At 42.2% G+C, this 19,250-nt stretch overlaps 1 protein-coding gene across 4 annotated transcripts in view; it reads left to right on the plus strand.

Annotated features, from left to right (window-relative positions):
* cd34 (CD34 molecule) overlaps nucleotides 1–19,250 on the plus strand; it is a 286,734-nt gene that overhangs the window by 8,684 nt on the left and 258,800 nt on the right. For all 4 annotated transcript variants that reach the window (XR_007449636.1, XR_007449638.1, XR_007449637.1 and 1 more), the window contains exons 2-6: nucleotides 11,193–11,258; nucleotides 11,404–11,645; nucleotides 11,887–11,964; nucleotides 17,740–17,851; nucleotides 19,182–19,234. Coding sequence is in view for 1 of the 4 variants with exons in the window: in XM_049580729.1 (XP_049436686.1) it covers nucleotides 11,193–11,258; nucleotides 11,404–11,645; nucleotides 11,887–11,964; nucleotides 17,740–17,851; nucleotides 19,182–19,234 (551 nt within the window). In the remaining 3 variants the exon portion in view is untranslated. The remainder of the gene's footprint in view (nucleotides 1–11,192; nucleotides 11,259–11,403; nucleotides 11,646–11,886; nucleotides 11,965–17,739; nucleotides 17,852–19,181; nucleotides 19,235–19,250) is intronic.

Raw genomic sequence — 19,250 nt, forward strand, 5'->3', positions numbered from 1 at the left:
TTTTAGGAGACATGTAGAGAAGAAAAACACATTTTTAAGTTGGGTTTGTTGTCGTTTTGAGTAGATTTACACATTAAGCTACAATAGTGCAGAGGAGCCGCTGTGTTGTACCCTCACGATAACAGTTAGTATGTAATCCCACTCCATTAGCGTGTCTGTATTCTAGTGTTATCTGTAACCCCCAGCATGTTCACCTCTGCAGTTCAAAGAGGTCACTGGCATGCCATGTGCTGTGACAGCCACATCCTGTCTGAGGATGTGCATAGATAACATTCCAAACCTGTTGTTAATTCCTTTTCAGTTTTCTTTTTTTTCAAAACTATCTTGTGTTTTGTTTGAAAACACCAGGGGCGTGGACAGGGTGGAAAAGTCAACTTTTGCCACTCGTCTGTGCAGAAACAAAAATAGTTCTCACGTTCGGGGACCCGAGTGGTGTGGTCTCAGGTCACTGGAGGAGCAAGTAGCGGTAAAGTGGGCTGTATTTGGTTTCCATGGTTACATGGCTTTAGAGTTTTTCATACAGCCCAATAAGTTGGACAATGTAAGATTTATGATGTGGTATTAGACCATGTTATTACCTAGAAGGCAGTGTTTCTGTGCCTGCAGCTTATAGACAAAGAGGCATGTCTAACAATTAGTTGATCAACAAAACACAAAATGACTTGTAATAGATAAACAGTTTTAATTATTCATGAAGACAAGCAATGTCACAATGTTTTATAATCTAAACAATTAATTGAAAATAAAGGATCAAGTAGACAATAATACAAATAATTAGTTGCAGTTAAAGGTAGTGTTTGGTCAATTTCCAGTTTTGCCGGTTTTGTCCGGTGTACGAGCTTAAACTAGTTTGATCTAATTAGGGCTGACCACGACTAAGAATATTCCTCGTCGACCAATAGTCGTCATTTAGGGCCATTAGTTGACGGGTCGCCCGCATGTTTAAGATATTAATCTAATTATTAAATGATATATTTTGGACGGGGCAACACAATGGTTTGAGTTGAACCTTCATTAATATAGGCCTATATTTTATCTACAAGTGCACGTCACACACTGAGCAAGCCGCCTGTTAATGACACTGTGGGCTAATGGGCATGTAGCTACTTCCATGTTTCACATGATACGTCATGTTTGTAGTCGACCAATGAAGATGAGTTTACATATCATCTTGGGTTCGTCCTTCACCTTCTCAAAATGATCCCACACTTTGGATTAAGCGACCAATGAAATTTTCAACTAATGACCTTTTTGGTCGGCTGTTAGAGGGAGCAGCCCTAGATCTAATGCAAACTAGCTGATCCGGCATTTGTCATTATGACACATTGTAGCAAATTAAAACGTAGCCCAATCAGCGACCTGTGCCAGAATCACTGCGCTAAATCCAACTTGTATTGCATTAGTGATAAAACATATGACTGTGTGATTAACATATTATATTTATTTATAAACAGACTAACGTAGGCACTAATGTCTGACAGACTGTGTGCAATACATTGACAAGCTGAGCACTAGCAAGTGGTGCATGTTGTGTTTGTTTACTAGACAGTTCATGGATTTTTTGGGGTGACAACATTAGACATGGCAGAGTTAGTCTCTCAAGAAAAGTAAAACTGCTCCAATGTGGCAACATTTTGGATTTGAAGCTGGCGAAAAAGGTCCTAACTGACCACAAGCAACATAGTGCACCATGTTAAGTGGAACTTCTGTTGGACACCGTTTCTGTCTATTGCAGTCGCTCATTTTAAAAACCCACAATGGACGAGGAATGGCTGATTAATGAAGTTAAAATGAGGAATTATCTATACAATGCCTTCTTATTTGATTAAAAAAACCCTACATAAGGAGGCACCTGGCTGGAGTTAGATCGCCAGGGAGCTAAAAGTTTCCGGTGATGACCACTGATAATGAAAGCTACATGCTGTTGGCTGTATTTAATGTAATTTACAGTAAATATCACAATATAAAATGTGTGTTTTCTCTTTAAAAAGCACAAATGTAGTAGGATATCAAGTACTCACCCATTTTATAAGTGGTTACGTGTCCATTCTGATCTCCAGTGCACAGCTAATAGGTGTGTGGTTTGTTTACATGATGTAACAGAAGCACATATTTAAAGAACTCAGTGTGGAGAGAGCTCTGATGTCACACAATGCAATGTAATAGTAGGACGCTTGTTTGCTGTGACAACACTGTGTCATTTTGGTCCCACTAGGGAGTGGCTGCTGCATCCAGGGTGACACCTAGTGGTGAAATTTGGTATACCACTCCAGTCCGGCTCGATATTAAACCGGTTTGAACATTTTTACACCAGTCTCACGCTAGACTAAACCTCTTTTCTCCATCTTGGTTGGCCACTTACGAAGTCCACCCTCCCTTAACATTTCTTCTTGAGGGGAACAAGAAGAAAGCAGTGACGGGAGATTTTAGGGTCCTCAGTGGACATCTGGAAGCAGAGGACATGTGAGAAGAGGAGGGTGTGGCGAAATATGACAGCCAAGGTGTTGTCTCTATGGTCTGGGTGGAGGACAAGTCCCAAGATTTAGAGCTGAAGCTTCCTCCCCTCCCTGTACTCATGATGTCACACACTTCACAGCTCTCTGACAGTACAGCACATACACAGGGAGGGACACAGCTCCCTCAGGAGACTCACTGCAGCTGCTGTCCCCTGCTCATACACCAACTGCACCCGTTTAATCAGGTGTGACTCAGTTTGCTTCTTCTGCAATTCCCTCGCTCTCCTCCACCCTAAATATGAACGCTGGAATGGCAGGAAGGGTGAAAGATGGCAGTCACAATGGCAGCTACACGTCAGGCAGAGAATGGGAAAGGCGGTGACAGATGAGTGAGACAGGGACATTGTAAGTGACTGAGTATGGGACCAGATAGCACTATTCAGAATATACTTACCCTCTATCTTAGCTACACACACACACACAGTCTGTTTGGCTGCAGCTGCTTGTAACTGAAACAGGGCGATAAAGGAAGCAGAGCATTGTGTGCAGTTAACAATCCACTCATGCAGCGTGCTGATGCCTGTGTTCAAGCTGAGTGATCTTAAACTAAATCTCGACAGGGTCCAAAGACAAAAAGGAGGTACTCAAACCTGATGCTTAAAATCCTTGTAAAAGGGGAGATGGCGCCAGACTGAACGAAAAAATGCAAGGTATTATTTTTGAAGGCCTGGTTGTAGGTTCTATCGGCTGTGTTAATCACCACGGTGATCATTGAGATCCCAGAACATAGCGACATCGTTAAAAACAAGTCCAGTCAGACAATCATAGAACCATAGATGTAAGGAGTTTTTGTGATCTCTGAATATCTCAAAACTTCCAGTAGTTCTCCGCAGGCTTTAACAAGCTGAGAAGGAAAAAGTAAGTATTGAGCAGCAGGGAAGCTTCAGTGTAGGATGATGAAATCAAGCTGTGCGCTGCAGGATTGGACCTGAAACTAGATTTCAAACTGAACACCAGGGTTGGGCCAGTTTTCAGACTGGTTTGTTATTGAGCCAAACACTGGGCCAGACTGGTACACCATATAGCAGCTCCTGAGTGGAACATAATGACACCGTGTCCCAAAGATTGCATGGCACCACATAATATCAGAGCTCTCTGTCCACATTAACTCTTCTAAATATGCACTTTTGTTACGTCGTGTAAACAACCCATGTTGGCCTAAATATCTGCTGTGCACTCAAGATCATAGTTAAGTCAAGTTGTTGTTAGGTTGATGGTCATTTACCAGAATCTTTCTCCCCCGGGGTATCTCCCTTCAGCCAGCTGCCTTCTTATTGAGGTTATTTTGAAGCGAAATAAGGAGTTGTCGTTTAGATAGTTCCTCATTTCAGCTTCATGAATCAGCTGTCCCTCATCCATTGCAACTCTTTCAAAGCGAGCAACAGGAATAAACGGAAACAGGGCGTCCAACAAAAGTTGAGCTCACAGTGACGCACGCAGTTAGGAAGACTTTTATCATCAGCTTCAGATCAAAAATGCAGCCATATCGGTGCAGTTTTAGTTTTCTTCAGAGACTAAGGCCCTGCCTATACGTATCCAGACATTTTTGTAAACAGATATTTTTCCTTCCACTTTATAAAAAAATTCTGTCCACACGATGTCATTGTATAAAGTATCAACTCCAAACGCTCACGTCTGCTACTTTATCTATTGTATTTTGTACATATTTAAGGAGCCATGCAAGCAGCTGCACTATCAACAACACGATCCTGCAAATATTTCAGAATAAAATGCCTTTTGTTAAAAAATGAAGTGATTCTATCCATAGAAACATTGCCAGGGGACTTTTATTTTGAAACGGAAACAGGAAGTGTTGAGTCAAAATTAAATACTTATAGTTTTTTCATGTTTGTGACAGATATAAACATTGAAAGTGTCACGACCGATGGTACCAGAGTTTTGATAAATTTTACCTTTGAGGACGTTTAAAAAAAAAAAAAAAGTGTTTTAGTGACGTGGTCGTGGACGAGAGGCCCAAATGTAGAGAAGAATATCTGTTTACAAAAACTGCCCCTCCCACCTCTGCTGGAATTTTATCTCCTTCATGTTACTGCAACAAGTGCCAGTCCAGCCAGTTTGCATAGAATTAAGCCAGACATTGACCCAATTCTAGTGAACACAACAAGATCAGCAGCATCCTAAGTTAATGTAGCATATGTGTTTTCCCTTGTCTTACCATAATCGTATCAGCATTTTATACTGACGTCTGTTCTCCCTCCAGAGAGAGCTTTGCACTCTGCACTCTCTAGCTGTGAGACTGTAGGTGTGTGCTCATGAACTCATGTGGGTGTGCCTCTCAGTGTGTAAGGGGGAGCTGGAAGGCTTTTCCCCAGCGAGGAGGAGGCTTGAAAGGAGGTTGTCTGGAAGGAAACAGAACCACATGTAAAAACGTAGGATCTGGATTTCAAAACAACTTCATTATGTAAATTGATGATGAGACACAGTCTCCCCCTCCACCTTATCATCCCTCATTCCTGCTCTCCCCGGAGTCCCCTATAGTCTGAATGCCTTGGAAATATGTGGTTCACCACCTGACACAGAGCGAAACCTCCTAAACCTCACATCTGCACTTATCTCATCTCTGTCCCTCACGTATGCATCAGTCTAACTGGAGCCTTTTAATGTGTTTTTGTCTCTCAGCGTTTTAATGTGATTTATTTCTAGTGTGAACTAAAAGTTGGAACTCAAGCAGTAAGTGATTAAGTTGGATACAGGTTTGTCAACTCAGTAATGACCGTTTTTTATCCATTTCTCCATATCTAATCCACTACAGTCAGCTGTGGAAGTCCTGATAATCTTCCAAGGGATTAGACTTGCTTTTTTTTTACTTGATACCAATTATTTTAAAGATGTAACTTTAGGAGCTGCTTACTTTCTGTTTGTATTATGAATTAGTGCTGCTGTGTACTGCAGTTCTGCATGTGGTTTGTCAAGTCCCCAGAAACACACTGGGCTTTGAAGCCAATAGTACATGGCAGCCAAATGTGGAATTACACCGTCCAGGTCCGTCACATGATGCCATGTGGGAAAACTCAAGTTTATGAAACACACACATTTTGTTCAGCAAGGTAATCTTCACAACTGAACACCACTTTCAATGATTTTTAAAGAGCAAATGCAATCACCAGAAGTAAAATACTAACATTAGACTACAAACAGACCACACCAAGGCGGCATGACATAATGTTGCCACCACAACAAGGCCATAATGGCGTCATGATGCTCTGCAGTCTTATTTAGCCACCTGTTGGCAACTGCTCTGCACTCTACCACTCCGAGCGCGCAGTGCTCTGGATAACTGAACGGTACATCCCGACAGCGTTCTGAATTTACGAACAGTCCATTTTGTGCCAGAGTCCACTCTGACACTCAGAATGAGTATTTCTGAATTGTTTTGCCTCCAGCTAAGCCCCGCCCACAAAATACATCATACTGTTTACTAACAGTAAAAGAGTTTCTAAGAGGAAATTAGCTTTTTCCCTTTTACTTTGACCCCCAGACCCCCCCGAAGGTTTGCCCCCAACCCAAGTGTTGACTCCGTGACTGCGGCCTTGTTTTAAAGTGGAATCCAGTTTGGTGACCCTACTGACCAGCAGCACAGTAGCTGCAACACATTCCAGCAACATGTCAACAATCACGGTTGTGGTTTTGTAACTCTTCATAGATGAAGCAAAAAACTTGCCAGGGGCTTTGTGTGCTAAATATGTGAGCAGGCATGGTGCTGCGAGGCACGTGAAGCATCCACCAAATTACATTTGTCATTTGCTGGTGAGATGCCTGCCTTTGTGCTGCCTTATAATTGCTGTTGATTTGTCCAACCACAGGGGAAAAAAAGTGAAGCATTTGAACTGTCACTCAGCGTCCCTGGCCCATATCGTATCCTCTCTTTAGCCTATGATTTAGTTCTTTACATCTGGCATTGCTGCACACCACACACCACGTCAAAGACTGGAACACCCAGACTGAAAGCTTCAAGGAGGACAGCCAGGGCCGGAAATCCACTTGGTGTAGCCCAGTAGTGAAGATCAGAATTGAACCCAAAGGTTAAATAGTCTGCAGCCGCGTGCTCTCTGAGCCCATTGAAAACTCTCTGGAGAGAGGCCGAGGTTGTGTTTATGGAGTAGGAGTGTTATGTATGTTTCTGTGTTTGTGTTGAGACTGGAGGTCTTAAGGCTTCTTCTTGATGCTGAGGGGCCTGGCTGGAAACACAGTGAGATTTCTCACACAGCTGTCTGATGTGTCTGTGTCCACACTGTTGGAGTGTTACTGTGTAATAACTTCTGACATAGTGCACAGAGTCTCAGCATGTGACAGCTGAGTGGTGTGGAGGCATGTCTGTCCACATGCATCGGGAGCATAATATATGTGCTGTATACGTCTATATGTGTGCAGAATCTGTGCATGTAATGTGTGTTTAAACTAGAGAACCCTTTTAAGATACTGGGGAGGTAAAAACCTACATTATAAAACACAACAGTGAAGTGCTTTAAACACATTCCACAGATACCATTTGTCAAAAATAAAATCTTTATACCTATGAGACATAAACTGAGGTACAAGGTTAATTCAGTGCAGTAGAGGCTGAACATAGTTGTCCCACATTATTGCTCTGTTAAACATCGCAGCTCAAGCCGAAGGCAATTAGCTAAAGGCTGTAATAGCACGGTTAAACATTAGTTAAACATTTATGCCCACTTACACCAGTTAAAATGCAGCACGTGACCAGCTTTGGACAACATTCAGCCAGTCGACGCCAGTGTTGAGATAAAACACACTGCAGGAGGGAACCATATATATTCCAGAGCCTGGTCTACAGTGCTGTACGTACACTACCATGGTGGCCAGTTGCCAGCTGTAAAAAAATGATGTAACGTTACCTTTTGTTTGTGTTGCTTACATTCCCACAACGATCCTGGAACATATTCCAGAGTTAAAGTCAGTCGTGTTTACAGGATTGCAAACACACACAAAACATCTGAATTCACCTCACTGATATAAATGTATCTGGTGATTATTTGAATAATGGTAGTGGTGCGCCAAACACATTTTTCCTCTGATTGCAGCATAGTTTTGGTTAGAAGTTAAAGTGTTTACACACTATATTGGTTTCCTTCCATGCGGATAAGAGTGTTTAGAAATGATGGTGAAGGATAAATGGGATTACAGAGCTGTAGCTGTTGTTAGCCACGGATTTATACTGGGAATTAGTGCTCTTTTTTTGATTGGCAGTGTGATCCCTGATTGGACCTAAACACATGTTGATGCAACTTCAGTTTTCCTTAGAGAGACAGTTCACCCCAAAATCAAAAATACTGCTTTGTAAACTTACCTCTAGTGCCGTATATCAGTCTAAATTGTTTTGGTGTGAGTTGCAGAGTGTTGGAGATATCGGTAGCGATGTTTGCCTTCTCTCTAATATAATGAAACAAAATGGTACTCAACAACAATGTCTTTTTCCAGAAATCATGACCCAGTTACTCAAGATAATCCACAGACCGTGTTGTGAGCAATTTCATCTTGGAACTGTTTTCTCTCTACTGAACTACACCTGCCAACCGTATCACTGTGCAGAAGGAAGTGTGAATCTACTGCTAGTTCAGCTAGCACCACTGAGCTAGCTAATATTACAACTCAGCTGAGGAGTTACTGTTTACATCTCATGCTGTCACAAGCAAGAGTCTCTCGGCCATAGCTGTGTCTCAATTCAGGGGCTGCAGCCTTTGAAGAACTCAGCCTTTGTGGTCCACATCGGCCACGTCCTTTGAAGGCCGCATCAGCCAAACTGAACGGTCTCCAAAATGGGACGGTCTGGTCTGTGGAGGATTTCCTGGTTGCATTACAAGTTGTTCTTGCCCCGACCCTTTGGCGTTCCTGTTACCTTGCAACCAGCTGCGCATGAGGAAAGATGGAGCAAGCTAGTAGTTAGTCCTAAATCATGGACCCAGAGATTGTTATTATTTACAAGTATATATTTTATTCAATACTTTAGGAGATGATTCACCACCAGAGATACTGCAGTTTGATATATTTCAGGCTGATGGACCGCTTTCAGGTAAACTAAATAAATTAAGATTGTTTAAGCTGTGTGCTTTTAATTAATAGTAATGTTTACAACAGTTACGGCTAGTTAATCTTAACAACTGTTAAGTTAACTTAACTTAATAATCATCACCAGCACGCAACGGAACTTAAGATAGGCTGGGCCATGTAGGATCCATCTTGCATCCTCCAAATTCTTGAAAAGAAGGCTGCATTTATCCGCCACATTCGAAGGAGCCTTTGAAATAAGACAGCCTTGGTCGTGCCTTCGAAGGCTGCAGCCCCTAAGTTGAGACACGGCTCATGAGTAGATGCACACTTCCTTCTAGGAGGTGATTCTGTTGGCAGGTGTGATTCGGTAGAAAGAAAACGGTTCCTACATGAAACTGCTCACAATAAGGACTGTGGATTATCTTGAGTAACCAGCTCATGGTATATGGGAAGAGACGTTCAAATTTGTTTTAGTTTTACTTTGTTTGTTTGTTTGTTTGTTTGGCGCTTTGAGCACCACAAGTCGAGTGCCATCTAGTTCCATTATATTCAAGAGAAGCAAGACATCTCTATGGCCAATATCTACAACCTTCAGCAACTCACACCAAAACAATCTAGACTGATAAATAGCACTGCAGGTAAGAGGAAAAATATGTATTTTTTTATATTGGGGGAAACTGTCCCTTTAACATCATTAAGATGACAACCAACAAATAGTTCAAACGTGAAAGTTTGCAGTTATCTGTACATTTAAAGCAATATATCGCTAGGGATATTTATCATAATATTAAATTGGACACTGGCGTTCAAAAGGTATCAGCTTACTGAAGCCATTCATTCATTTACCTAGAAAACCCTCACATGAACTTGGGAAATACTTTCATACTTTTCTTAACCTTCCTGTGTCTGAAAGGTTTTAGCACCTTCCCACTTAATCCCAAGGTTATTACAGAAACAGGATCTCTCCCAGAGGACGGACGTGCAGTCAGGAGGCCATGACCTTTTGACTGAGCTGTTTATTTGCATAGGCTGCAGACAGTGAGAAGAAGCCCATATGTGACTACTTGTTAGTTAGAACCTATGACAACACGTGCCAAATTTGGTTTGGTTTTTTAGTTTGGTTACATCCAGTATTTTTATACTGTCTGTGGTCGAACTCTGTTCCTGCCTTGAATACTAAACTTTATTTCCAAAAGTTATTTCCAAGGTTATGGTTCGGTGTAGCAGAAATATTAGGTTGGGGGTAGAGATAAGGTTAGGTATAGGTTAAGGTAAGGGGAAACAAATTTCTAAAAACAACAGGAACTTAGGGCGCTTTCAGACCTAGAGTCATTTTGTGCCAAAGTTGTATAATTGCCTAGAGCTGGTTCATGTTCTCATGGCATTATTTACAAGTGGACCAGATCAAATGTCTTGTGTGAGAAAGCTGGTCTTGATTGGTCAGAATTTCCATGTGGGAAAAATCTAGGAAGTAAAGAAAACGTTGAAGAAGAGTACACTTGCAAGATAAATGTGACGCTTTCTAATGTCACAATGGAGGGACAACTACGCAGGTTGATTTTAGAGCTGCTCATCGTGGACTATATTGCTGTCATTATTCATTTTAGTCAAACCATACAGTTTGAAAACGAGGCGCGGCTCCAACTAGAAAACAATGTTTTGATGCATTGGATGTGCTGAATGTGCATATTAAGGCAGTACAGGAGGAGGTGCACATTAATAATCCTCCAGGACTGTAACATGCTCATGTTTAACCCAAACAATGTGTCATGTGACTGCAGTTGGTTCAGATCCAGGTCGGAACACCTTCTCACCACAAACAAACCGCACCAGAGTTCATTTGTAACCGGACTGAGACCACCTCTTCAAGAAGGTCTCGGTCCGGTTGTGTTGGTGCACACCTGGGTGTGATTGCTGTGTTCACAGCTGCCCAAACGAACCACTCCAAAAGGGCAAACAAACTTGAGTTTGATTGATCCGAACCAAACAGGGCAGGTGTGAAAGCACCCTTAGTCATTGTAGTTTGTCCTGCTGATTTGGCACGTACCAACATGGCCAGCACTTGCAGCTCCAGCAGAGACTGTGACAGATCAGGGAGGCAATTATGGTGCTTTCAGCACTCGATTGCTACAATTTGAGTCAAATGTTGTATTTCTTATCAAAGTCTTAACTCCGTAGAATCTGACACAGACATGATGCTGACATTTCTAGTGTCACTGTGACTTCCACTTCACAATGATGTTATTATCTTCGACAGTCTGCTCAGAAATCAAAGAAAAAGATGTTCCTTGTAACTCCAGATGATGCCTGAGTTTTTATTTCCTTCAGCATCAAAGTAATCCAATGATAGTTATCAGTACATTCATATACTGCAAACAAGAACTGCTAATAGTTAATTAGGCATACTTTTAATGGTGCTAGTTTGCTAAAATGTAAGCCTTTTTAGGCAAATAAAAACAGGTTGGCAGTTCAAGTCATAGCCTACAGCTAACTAACTGTGTCCATAGCAACATTGTATACACTGTTTACACCTCCAAAGCTACAGTTGTCTCATGAATTCCTGCAGGTATCAAAGATAATTAATTCACCAGATAAGAGTCAAAGTCTTTAAGTTGTTGTCTCTCTGTCTGTCTCCCCTCCTTGCAGATGAGGTGATGTGTCAAGACGATCCACCGACAGATGCACCTGCTGCAGCTGGAGATGACAGCACTGGTAGGCGCCTTGATATACGTACAGTGAGATTTGGAATTTTTGAGAAATTATTCCCGAGTTAAGAAGTGACATGACAAGTGACAGCCCTCGACACACCCAGTATGTGCCTGTGTTTAATAGAACTGTCCTTGGATTGTGTTTTTAGTAACAGTTGCTGCGGACTCTGGTGCAGCTACAGGCCCCACCCCTGCCCCAGGTGCGGACCGTACTGCGAGTGCTGCTGCAGGTGGAGTCTCTGCTGCTTCTGCTCCTCCTGAACATATTACAATCCCAGTAACCCTTTTAGACCTTCTAGTTCATAATAGCCAGGATGCAGGCAGCTCAGTCACCACTGCTGCCCCCGTTGTCATAGACGTCAAGGTCCCAGTTGTCACTCGCCTTGTTGTGGTGAGTACCATGTCCAGATGGTGTTTCTTTTCTTTCTGTCCTTTTAACATCAGCATACAATCAAACTCAAAGAAAGACTTTGTTTGATGTTTTCACTGATACATATGTCAAATATACCACATTGTCTTGAGAGAAGATTGTTTTGATGAAGACTGATGTTGCGGTTGAAACCATTTGTGCAAAGTGTGCTTTCTTCTCCTGACCTCTAATGTCTCTCTGACATGTCTCACTCTCCCCGCAGCCTAAGGTGACGTGTGTTGGGGAGTCGGAAATTCCAGAAGGTTCTTCTGTCAAGGCTGAGTTGGCAACAACTGATTGTGTGAGTTTATTATTTTCTTTGTCCCTCACAATATTCCACCACCACCAGAGCTACGTCCTCCCACCTCCTTTATGTCATACAGCTTGTAACAACAGCGCTCCTCTCCTCCCTGCCAGCCACAGGCAGAATCAAACTACCACCAGCCGAGATTTTGGCATGTGTCTTTCAGACCACAGTGAGCCAAGAGGAGAGAGCTGAGTTACCGTCTAGCAACATGTTCCTTTAAAAAAAACCTTATCTGGCCCCCTTCACCTGCGGTCCAGAGGAAGTGGCTTATTCCACTTAGAGCAGGGGTCCTGACTCATTTTAGTTCTTGTTCCACATACAGCACAGTTTGATCCCATGTGGGCAGGACCAGTAAAACCACTGCATGATAACCTATAAATAACAAAACATATTTTTCCTTTTTATTATGCAGACAATCACAGATGGATTTAATAATGGTTTAGCTGCAGCTAAAATCACATATCTGCTGTTGTAAAATCAATTGTCTTCTTTCGCACCACAAATGAACTGCACCAGAGTCCATTTGGAAGCCGACCCCAACCCACCTTTTCAAGCAGTCTCAGTTCGGTTGTTTGGCCACACCGGGGTTCAATCCACAGCTTTCACACCAGCCCAAACGAACTGTACTAACCACGCAAACAGACCTGAGTTCGTTTTAACCAAACTTAACAGGTTGGGTGTGAAAGCACTCTCAGTTTCTTCACATTCAGACAGTCTGTACACTTACATGACATTAGAGAAGATTGATTTCTTGTGTTTGTGCAACAAAAATCGGACTTTTAAAATACATGTCAACATGTTAGTACAACTGAAATTGTACTAAATCGAATTTCTCAAAGTCAGACTAACACACCCAGATAATGTGATTGGGAGTCGAATTCCTCCTGAAAACAATTTGTAATTATGAATTATGAATTGCCGGGCAATTTTAGGCAAATTTACGCAATTCTGGTCAACAAGAGGCAGAATAGGAAGACAACAAGAAAGCTGCCATTACAATGTACATTTTGCATCAGTTGAGGCTTGAACTTACAACTTCTGACACCAAGGAGCATCTTCTATCCGACAGAGCTAATTAGCAGGTGCCATCTTGGCTTCACAAACTGACTAAGCCAGCCACCAGGATGACAGCAGCTGTCAAGGCAGATTTCAAACTGCCGTCATAAATTCAGTTATCAAGACAGAAATCTGAAAATACACATCTTGCGTCTAGACAGCATGGAGATGTTGTTAATTTGTTTTTAACAATGATTGATTTACTCCATAAGTGAAAAACTAAAGTTTAAAAATGCCATTCTTGCTTTGACTCCAGTTGTTCACGTGCGAGCAAAATTTAAACTGCTGTCAAAAATTCAGTTTTTGATATAAAATTCTGATATTTGCCAAACATCATCTACCATGACTCCAAAATTTTGTTAATTTTTTTCATGAGCATTGAAAACTTATTTAGCAAGAATTTGCAAGTGTATATTTACAGTACTGTTCACAGTCAAACATCTTGATGCACTGTAGGCTAAATTTTTGATAAATCAAAAATCTGTGTGGATGGTTTGTGTAGGACAGTCTGAAGATGCTCTGTTGCAAGTTTGGTGTCAATTGGGCAAAAATTGTGGGAGGAGATAGGTTTAAGAAGTTTTACAGTTTTTGAAAAAAACAGAGTGATGAACTTCATAATTTTTAATAGATTTAAATGCACAAAAGTTTCTTCAGTATTGGGGCTACATTTTGGTGAAAATTGCGAAGCTGTAGCACATACGGTCGATTTGTTGTGAATTTTCAAAGTTTTGAACTTTAGATGCTAGCTGTAGCGCCACCATCAGGACTATTGACTTGTGTTTGCAGCTGAGGATATCTGGCATGAGACTGGACCTTTGTGCAAATTTTGGTGATTTTTCGCATATTAGAAGTAGGATTGAAGAAGAAGGAGAAGGAGAAGAAGAAGAAAATCCATTTCCAGAGCCGTGCATTCCTGGACGGACGAAATGTGCAGAATTGTAAAGTTGTCCACCATGGTACCAGTTTAGTTAAACATAGCTAACTTGTTTGTCAATTGTTTGGTCTGTGACGTCATAGATTAATACTAACAAGCTGAAAGGAGGCATATCGCTATTTATCGTAGCAGAGTTGGACATACTTAGGTCAATAAATTGATTCCCCTCATGTGCGTGCATACTGGGACAAAGACAGCAGTCCAATCAAATGACCCAGTTGAGCTGTAACAGTAGCTTGACTTAACTGTGCATGTAAACGTACTGAGTCTTCCTACTCACTTTAAATCATTAAACTTCTTTCCATACATTTCTACCCTTGTGTAGTAAAGCTGGTATTACCACATCAAACTAAAGTTGAAGCTGTTACAGAAGCAGGTTAAGTCGTTTCCTGCCTTAGATACCATTTAAAATCCAAAGGTTTGGCAGGGCCCTAGCAACAGGGTTCCACCAATACTGTTGTAAGATAGACGTATGATATAGATTCTTTTGTACTGAAGCTGCTGATTGACAATATTGTGCTCAGTGTTTAATATCTTTGAATATGACCACAATAGGTGTTCATTGTTTTTTCAGAAAAACCTAGCACCTCATATATGGGCACAGAGAGAGCCTTCTGTCTATACTCTACATTTATTTCATCCATATTTGTGCATGCTTTCTAAAAGCTTACAGATACGGACAAAATGGAGCAGCATTACTGGAAATCGTGGGGACTGTGTAGCGTAGTCCAAGCAAGATACGACTGTAAGACACGACGAAGACATTTTAAGAGTGGCAGAACAGAACGAATCAGTAATACAGTGAAAAGATTTCTCAGTCTACATGTCGTGATGTATTTAATTGCCTCACAGACGAAATCCGTCTACAACGCTGCCTCTGAAACCGTTGACCCAGCGCTCTGGTGCCATCAGTTGAATGTTTCTGTGCCAGCAGTTTCCAGCTATTGGGTCACGGTCCAAAAGTGGATCATGGGTCCATTTTGAATGGACTGCAAATGACTTGGAACGTGTCAAGTTTGTAACGTTTGAAGCACTGTGAATATCCGGCACAAACTTATAGTCTGAAGTGCTGTTTCCTGCTGTAGAGTGAGTGACTAACAGACAGCAAACTAGCTCGACAACATGGCCAAACACAAGTAAGACGCTGAATGTATTAAACTGTGTGGACCTTGAACTAATGACTAAGGAGAAATCTGGATCCTGTGGCTGGACCAGTTGGGAACCACTGCTCAATGCCATCATAAAGGAAGCATGGACGTATGTGGGCTGTGTAGGTCACAATAGCCCCTTTTACACTGCCAGATTTTCCGCAAATGTTGGGCTGTTTTGCCGGCAAGCTGCGAGCGTTTAGACACACAGAGCCGGATTGGCGAGTTGATCCGAGGTGCCCAATTTTCCGCCTCGTAAGGTAGTCATATTGACGGAACCCTTTGAGTTTAAAAAGCCCGAGATGGCCTTCCGCAATGGGAGGGGCTGTCGATGACGCCGTACGTGCGAGCCACTGGCGGTGAATAAACAGGAAACAGCTGATAGCAGGAATTAGCGAGCAGCTAGTAGCGAGCGAAACACAAACCTGACAGACACTGTAAAGATGAGCAACTGGGGAGACAAAGAATTGCGCGCCCTCCTTGTCCTCGCAAACAAAGAGGCCATTAACCGTCAGATGACGGGGACGGTGAAGGACGGGCTGACTTATGAGAGAATCGCCGAAGGACTGACCAGCCGCGGCTTCCCTCCCACGTCACTGTTTACATCACATGCCGATCTACACATTTTGTTACTTGCTCACGCCCCCCCATTGCCCCCAAAAAGGCGCATTCTGTATAAACAAAAGTAGGTAGGTGGCATTTTGCTAAATTGCCAATGCTGAAAGAAGACTGATTGGGCTTTCCTGCACATTTGCACAACTCCTGTTTAAAAAGGGCTATTGTTTAAAATGTACATATCTATTTTCTTACACAAAGGGAGTATAAATGAGCCTTTTGACTTCACAAGTGCACCAGTATTAGGTATGCAGAGTCATCCACTGGGCCTGATTGGCGGGCTGGTTCTGGCCCGTGGTTTGTACGTTTGACACTCACTGACTTAGAGAAAAAAGATTAATGTGTTTCAAAGCGCTACAGTTGGAAATATGGCCCCGATAAAGGCAGATCTTTTCTCAGACATTCCTCAGGCGTTGTAAATCTGGAGACCGTGTTCCTGGCCGGAGACAAATGAAGAGGAGAGTTAATGTTTCCTCTCTCGCTCTGGGGTCCTTAAGAGAAAGGAGGGATCTCAAGGGTGTGGCTTCTTTTTTACATTAGAGAAAAGCCTTTAAAGCACATAGAGGGGTTTTTCAGGATTTTTCACATCAGGAAAGAGTGAGACATCTGTGTCTAACAAAGTACTCCAAACTTTAGAAAATGTCACAATTGATGCCATCTTGGTACAAAATTACAGCTCTGCCTTTCACTGTTAACTCCTCGCTGCGTGCACAGTTGTTAGACAATACACATGATGCTCAAATACAAGTCATTGTTACACTGTACAGTATGCCAGTCCAGGTGCACAGAGCGGAAGAAGCAGGTCAGCTCCTGGTCCACATACTTCAGTTAGCCTCTCTTTGGATCGTTACTGTGTCATCCACAGAGACATCTGCAGAAGTCATCTGTCCAACTCAACCTGAAACTAAACATGGACCACAGTGCCAGGAACCATAGCCAGCTGATGATTCGTTCAAAATGCATGTAGGGAAAAAAAAACACACGGTTCTCTTCAGGCAGGAGCGAGTGAATGGCATGGAAGACAGTGATAAAGGAACAGCCTGTATCAATGGAACAAATTTAATAAAACAACAATGCTCTGAAGTAGTGGAAAATGAGAAAGGACTTCTTCAAACCTCTGTAAATCCCCGACTCATCAGTCACCATGAAAGGCAGCGTCTAATGTGACAAAATAAAAGAAAACACATTGTTCTCCTTCTTCACACAGATTTTAGTATCATGCTAAATCTCTGTGTTTATCTGAAGGCAAATCAATTGTAAGTCATCTGAACTGCAGCCCTGAGTGCACGAGGCCACGTGAGGTCAAGCGAAACAGGTGATGAGTCGTTGTAGGATTCCTGAGAGAAACATGATGAAGACAGATGGAGGGAAGAATAGGTTCCATTCCGTGATTTTGCCGTTCTAGCTCATCCTGCCGGAGTTCCTTCCTCCCTGCCTCAAAGATCTGGGTGTTACAGCCGAGGCCAGCTGTGGGCCCACTCCCAACTAACTGAGGATTCAGGGTTTGCTCACAGTGGTCTTCTGGGAACACTGAAAGCTGTCTGGATCCCGTTACAGAAAATGAAGAGTGTTCCCAAGTTGCAAAGCCTAAAGTTGCGCAATGATGTGATATCATAGTTCGGGGGTTAAGGTGGGAAGAAAGAAGGTGTGGTCAGCAAGTTTTCCATCCAACTGCTGTTTGTCTCCATTACTCACACAAAGGCCTACGTGCGCTGATGGTCAGCGGGGAAAATTCAGGAACACACATTGGATTGTTGGCCCCAGTGATCACCCGAAAGAGATATAATATCTATCCTCTGTGTGTGTAGGAAGCTGTACACTGAACATCTGAGTTTGTGCTCGCAGTTAGGGAATTTATGTTTTCAAAATATACACACTGTTTTATCGTAGTATGCGATGCACTTTGAGATGACTTCACGAAACATGCTGCAAAAAATACGTTAAGATTACGGTTTCCACACAGCTATGCTGAGTTAGCACAAGCATGTATTGTTACATTTTCTCTCTTTCTTACAGGAAGCAACTAAACGCATTCTTCAGGACAACCCTGCAGCTTGGTGCTCCAAGGATGAATGTAAACTAAAAATCTTCCAAAAGGACAACGAGGTGCAGGTGGCCAGTGATGACGGTGGGTGTCTTGCACACGCACGGTTGTATTTATTTGCAACACTAAAGGCCTTTGCACACTGAGTTTGTTTTTTTGTCACACATCTAAAAAATCAACACGACCTCACGTTGTGTCAATCAAGTTTGCTCACTGAGTTCGTCACTAAAATTTACGCAACAGGTTTGATTTTCTGCATTTTTCGCATCCGTCAGAGCCTTTACAGACGTTTGACCAGGAATCAGTGACGAAAACAAGACAAAGGAACGGGGTGCACAGAATCATTTTATAACTCAGATAGCTCACATTCAACAGGTCAGATAGTAATATTCAGGTAGATGATGGCACGAAGGAGAAGGATGTGAAGGACAGCTCCACCCCTTCATTCAGCTTCATTACCAAATGAAAGACAGGGAGGGATTGGTGACAGACAGATAGGTAACTCCAGTGGAGAGAGGCAAAGGAGGAAAAGTGTCTTTTCATTTTGTCATGTATTGCGAATTTTGCAATGAGTAGAACATTGAAAAGCATCGGAATCAGTGTGCAAGGTTTCTATGCATAACAATTTTTTTCAGATGACAGATTAAAAAAGCACATCTGAGAAAAACAGACTCAGTGTGTAAAGGCCTTTAAAGTAGAGAGTAAAGAGTCATAAGCCATGCATGCAAGTTTCTGCAAACCACGTTTCATATGTATCATATGAGCGTTTCTAAAGTGATGTAGTATATGAAATGACTTTGTTAACTGGAGGTGGTGGTGACGGTGGATGGCATGACATAAGCGAGATACCTGCCAAGCTGCAGATCACTTTTCGAGACCACTAAACAACAAAACCGGTTGCTTTTAGGCAAATCATCGCTGCGTTTCCAGCTGCTTAATAGCCACCAAACATGGGTGATTTAAAGCGACTTATCACTGTGTTTCTATTGCGGATAGTGCCACAAAAACCAGTTGTTTTTTAACCGAGACATCGCTGCATTTCCAGCCTGGATTATGCAGTTTGTGTTTTTTTTTTAAAGAGACATTCCCGTAATAGTGCTACAAAATACACTCCTGCGTTTCAAGCCATGATAGTGCAAACTGAAACTGGACAATTCAAGCCAAAACATTTTCTTTCCCTAGCCATTACCAAATGGCTTTTGTGCTTAAATCTAACCACACCTAAACCACAGTACTGTGTAAACATAAAGTTTCAACATATCAGCTATATAGTAACAGTTAAATGTAACATGGTTTGCAGAAACATACAGTGCCAACATTTATTCTGGCGACTGGCTATTGTGTTGCAGGAAAATACTACACAGACCTGAATAATTAGGCACTGATGTATTTATAATTTTTGTTGCCCCTGCAGCTAACCTGGCTACTTTGGCTGGAGCACTCGGCAGTGAACGTGTGAAAGAAAAGGTAAGAGAGCACAAGA

The sequence above is a fragment of the Epinephelus fuscoguttatus genome, linkage group LG7 (genome assembly GCF_011397635.1).
Source record: "Epinephelus fuscoguttatus linkage group LG7, E.fuscoguttatus.final_Chr_v1".
Lineage (NCBI taxonomy): Eukaryota > Metazoa > Chordata > Actinopteri > Perciformes > Serranidae > Epinephelus > Epinephelus fuscoguttatus.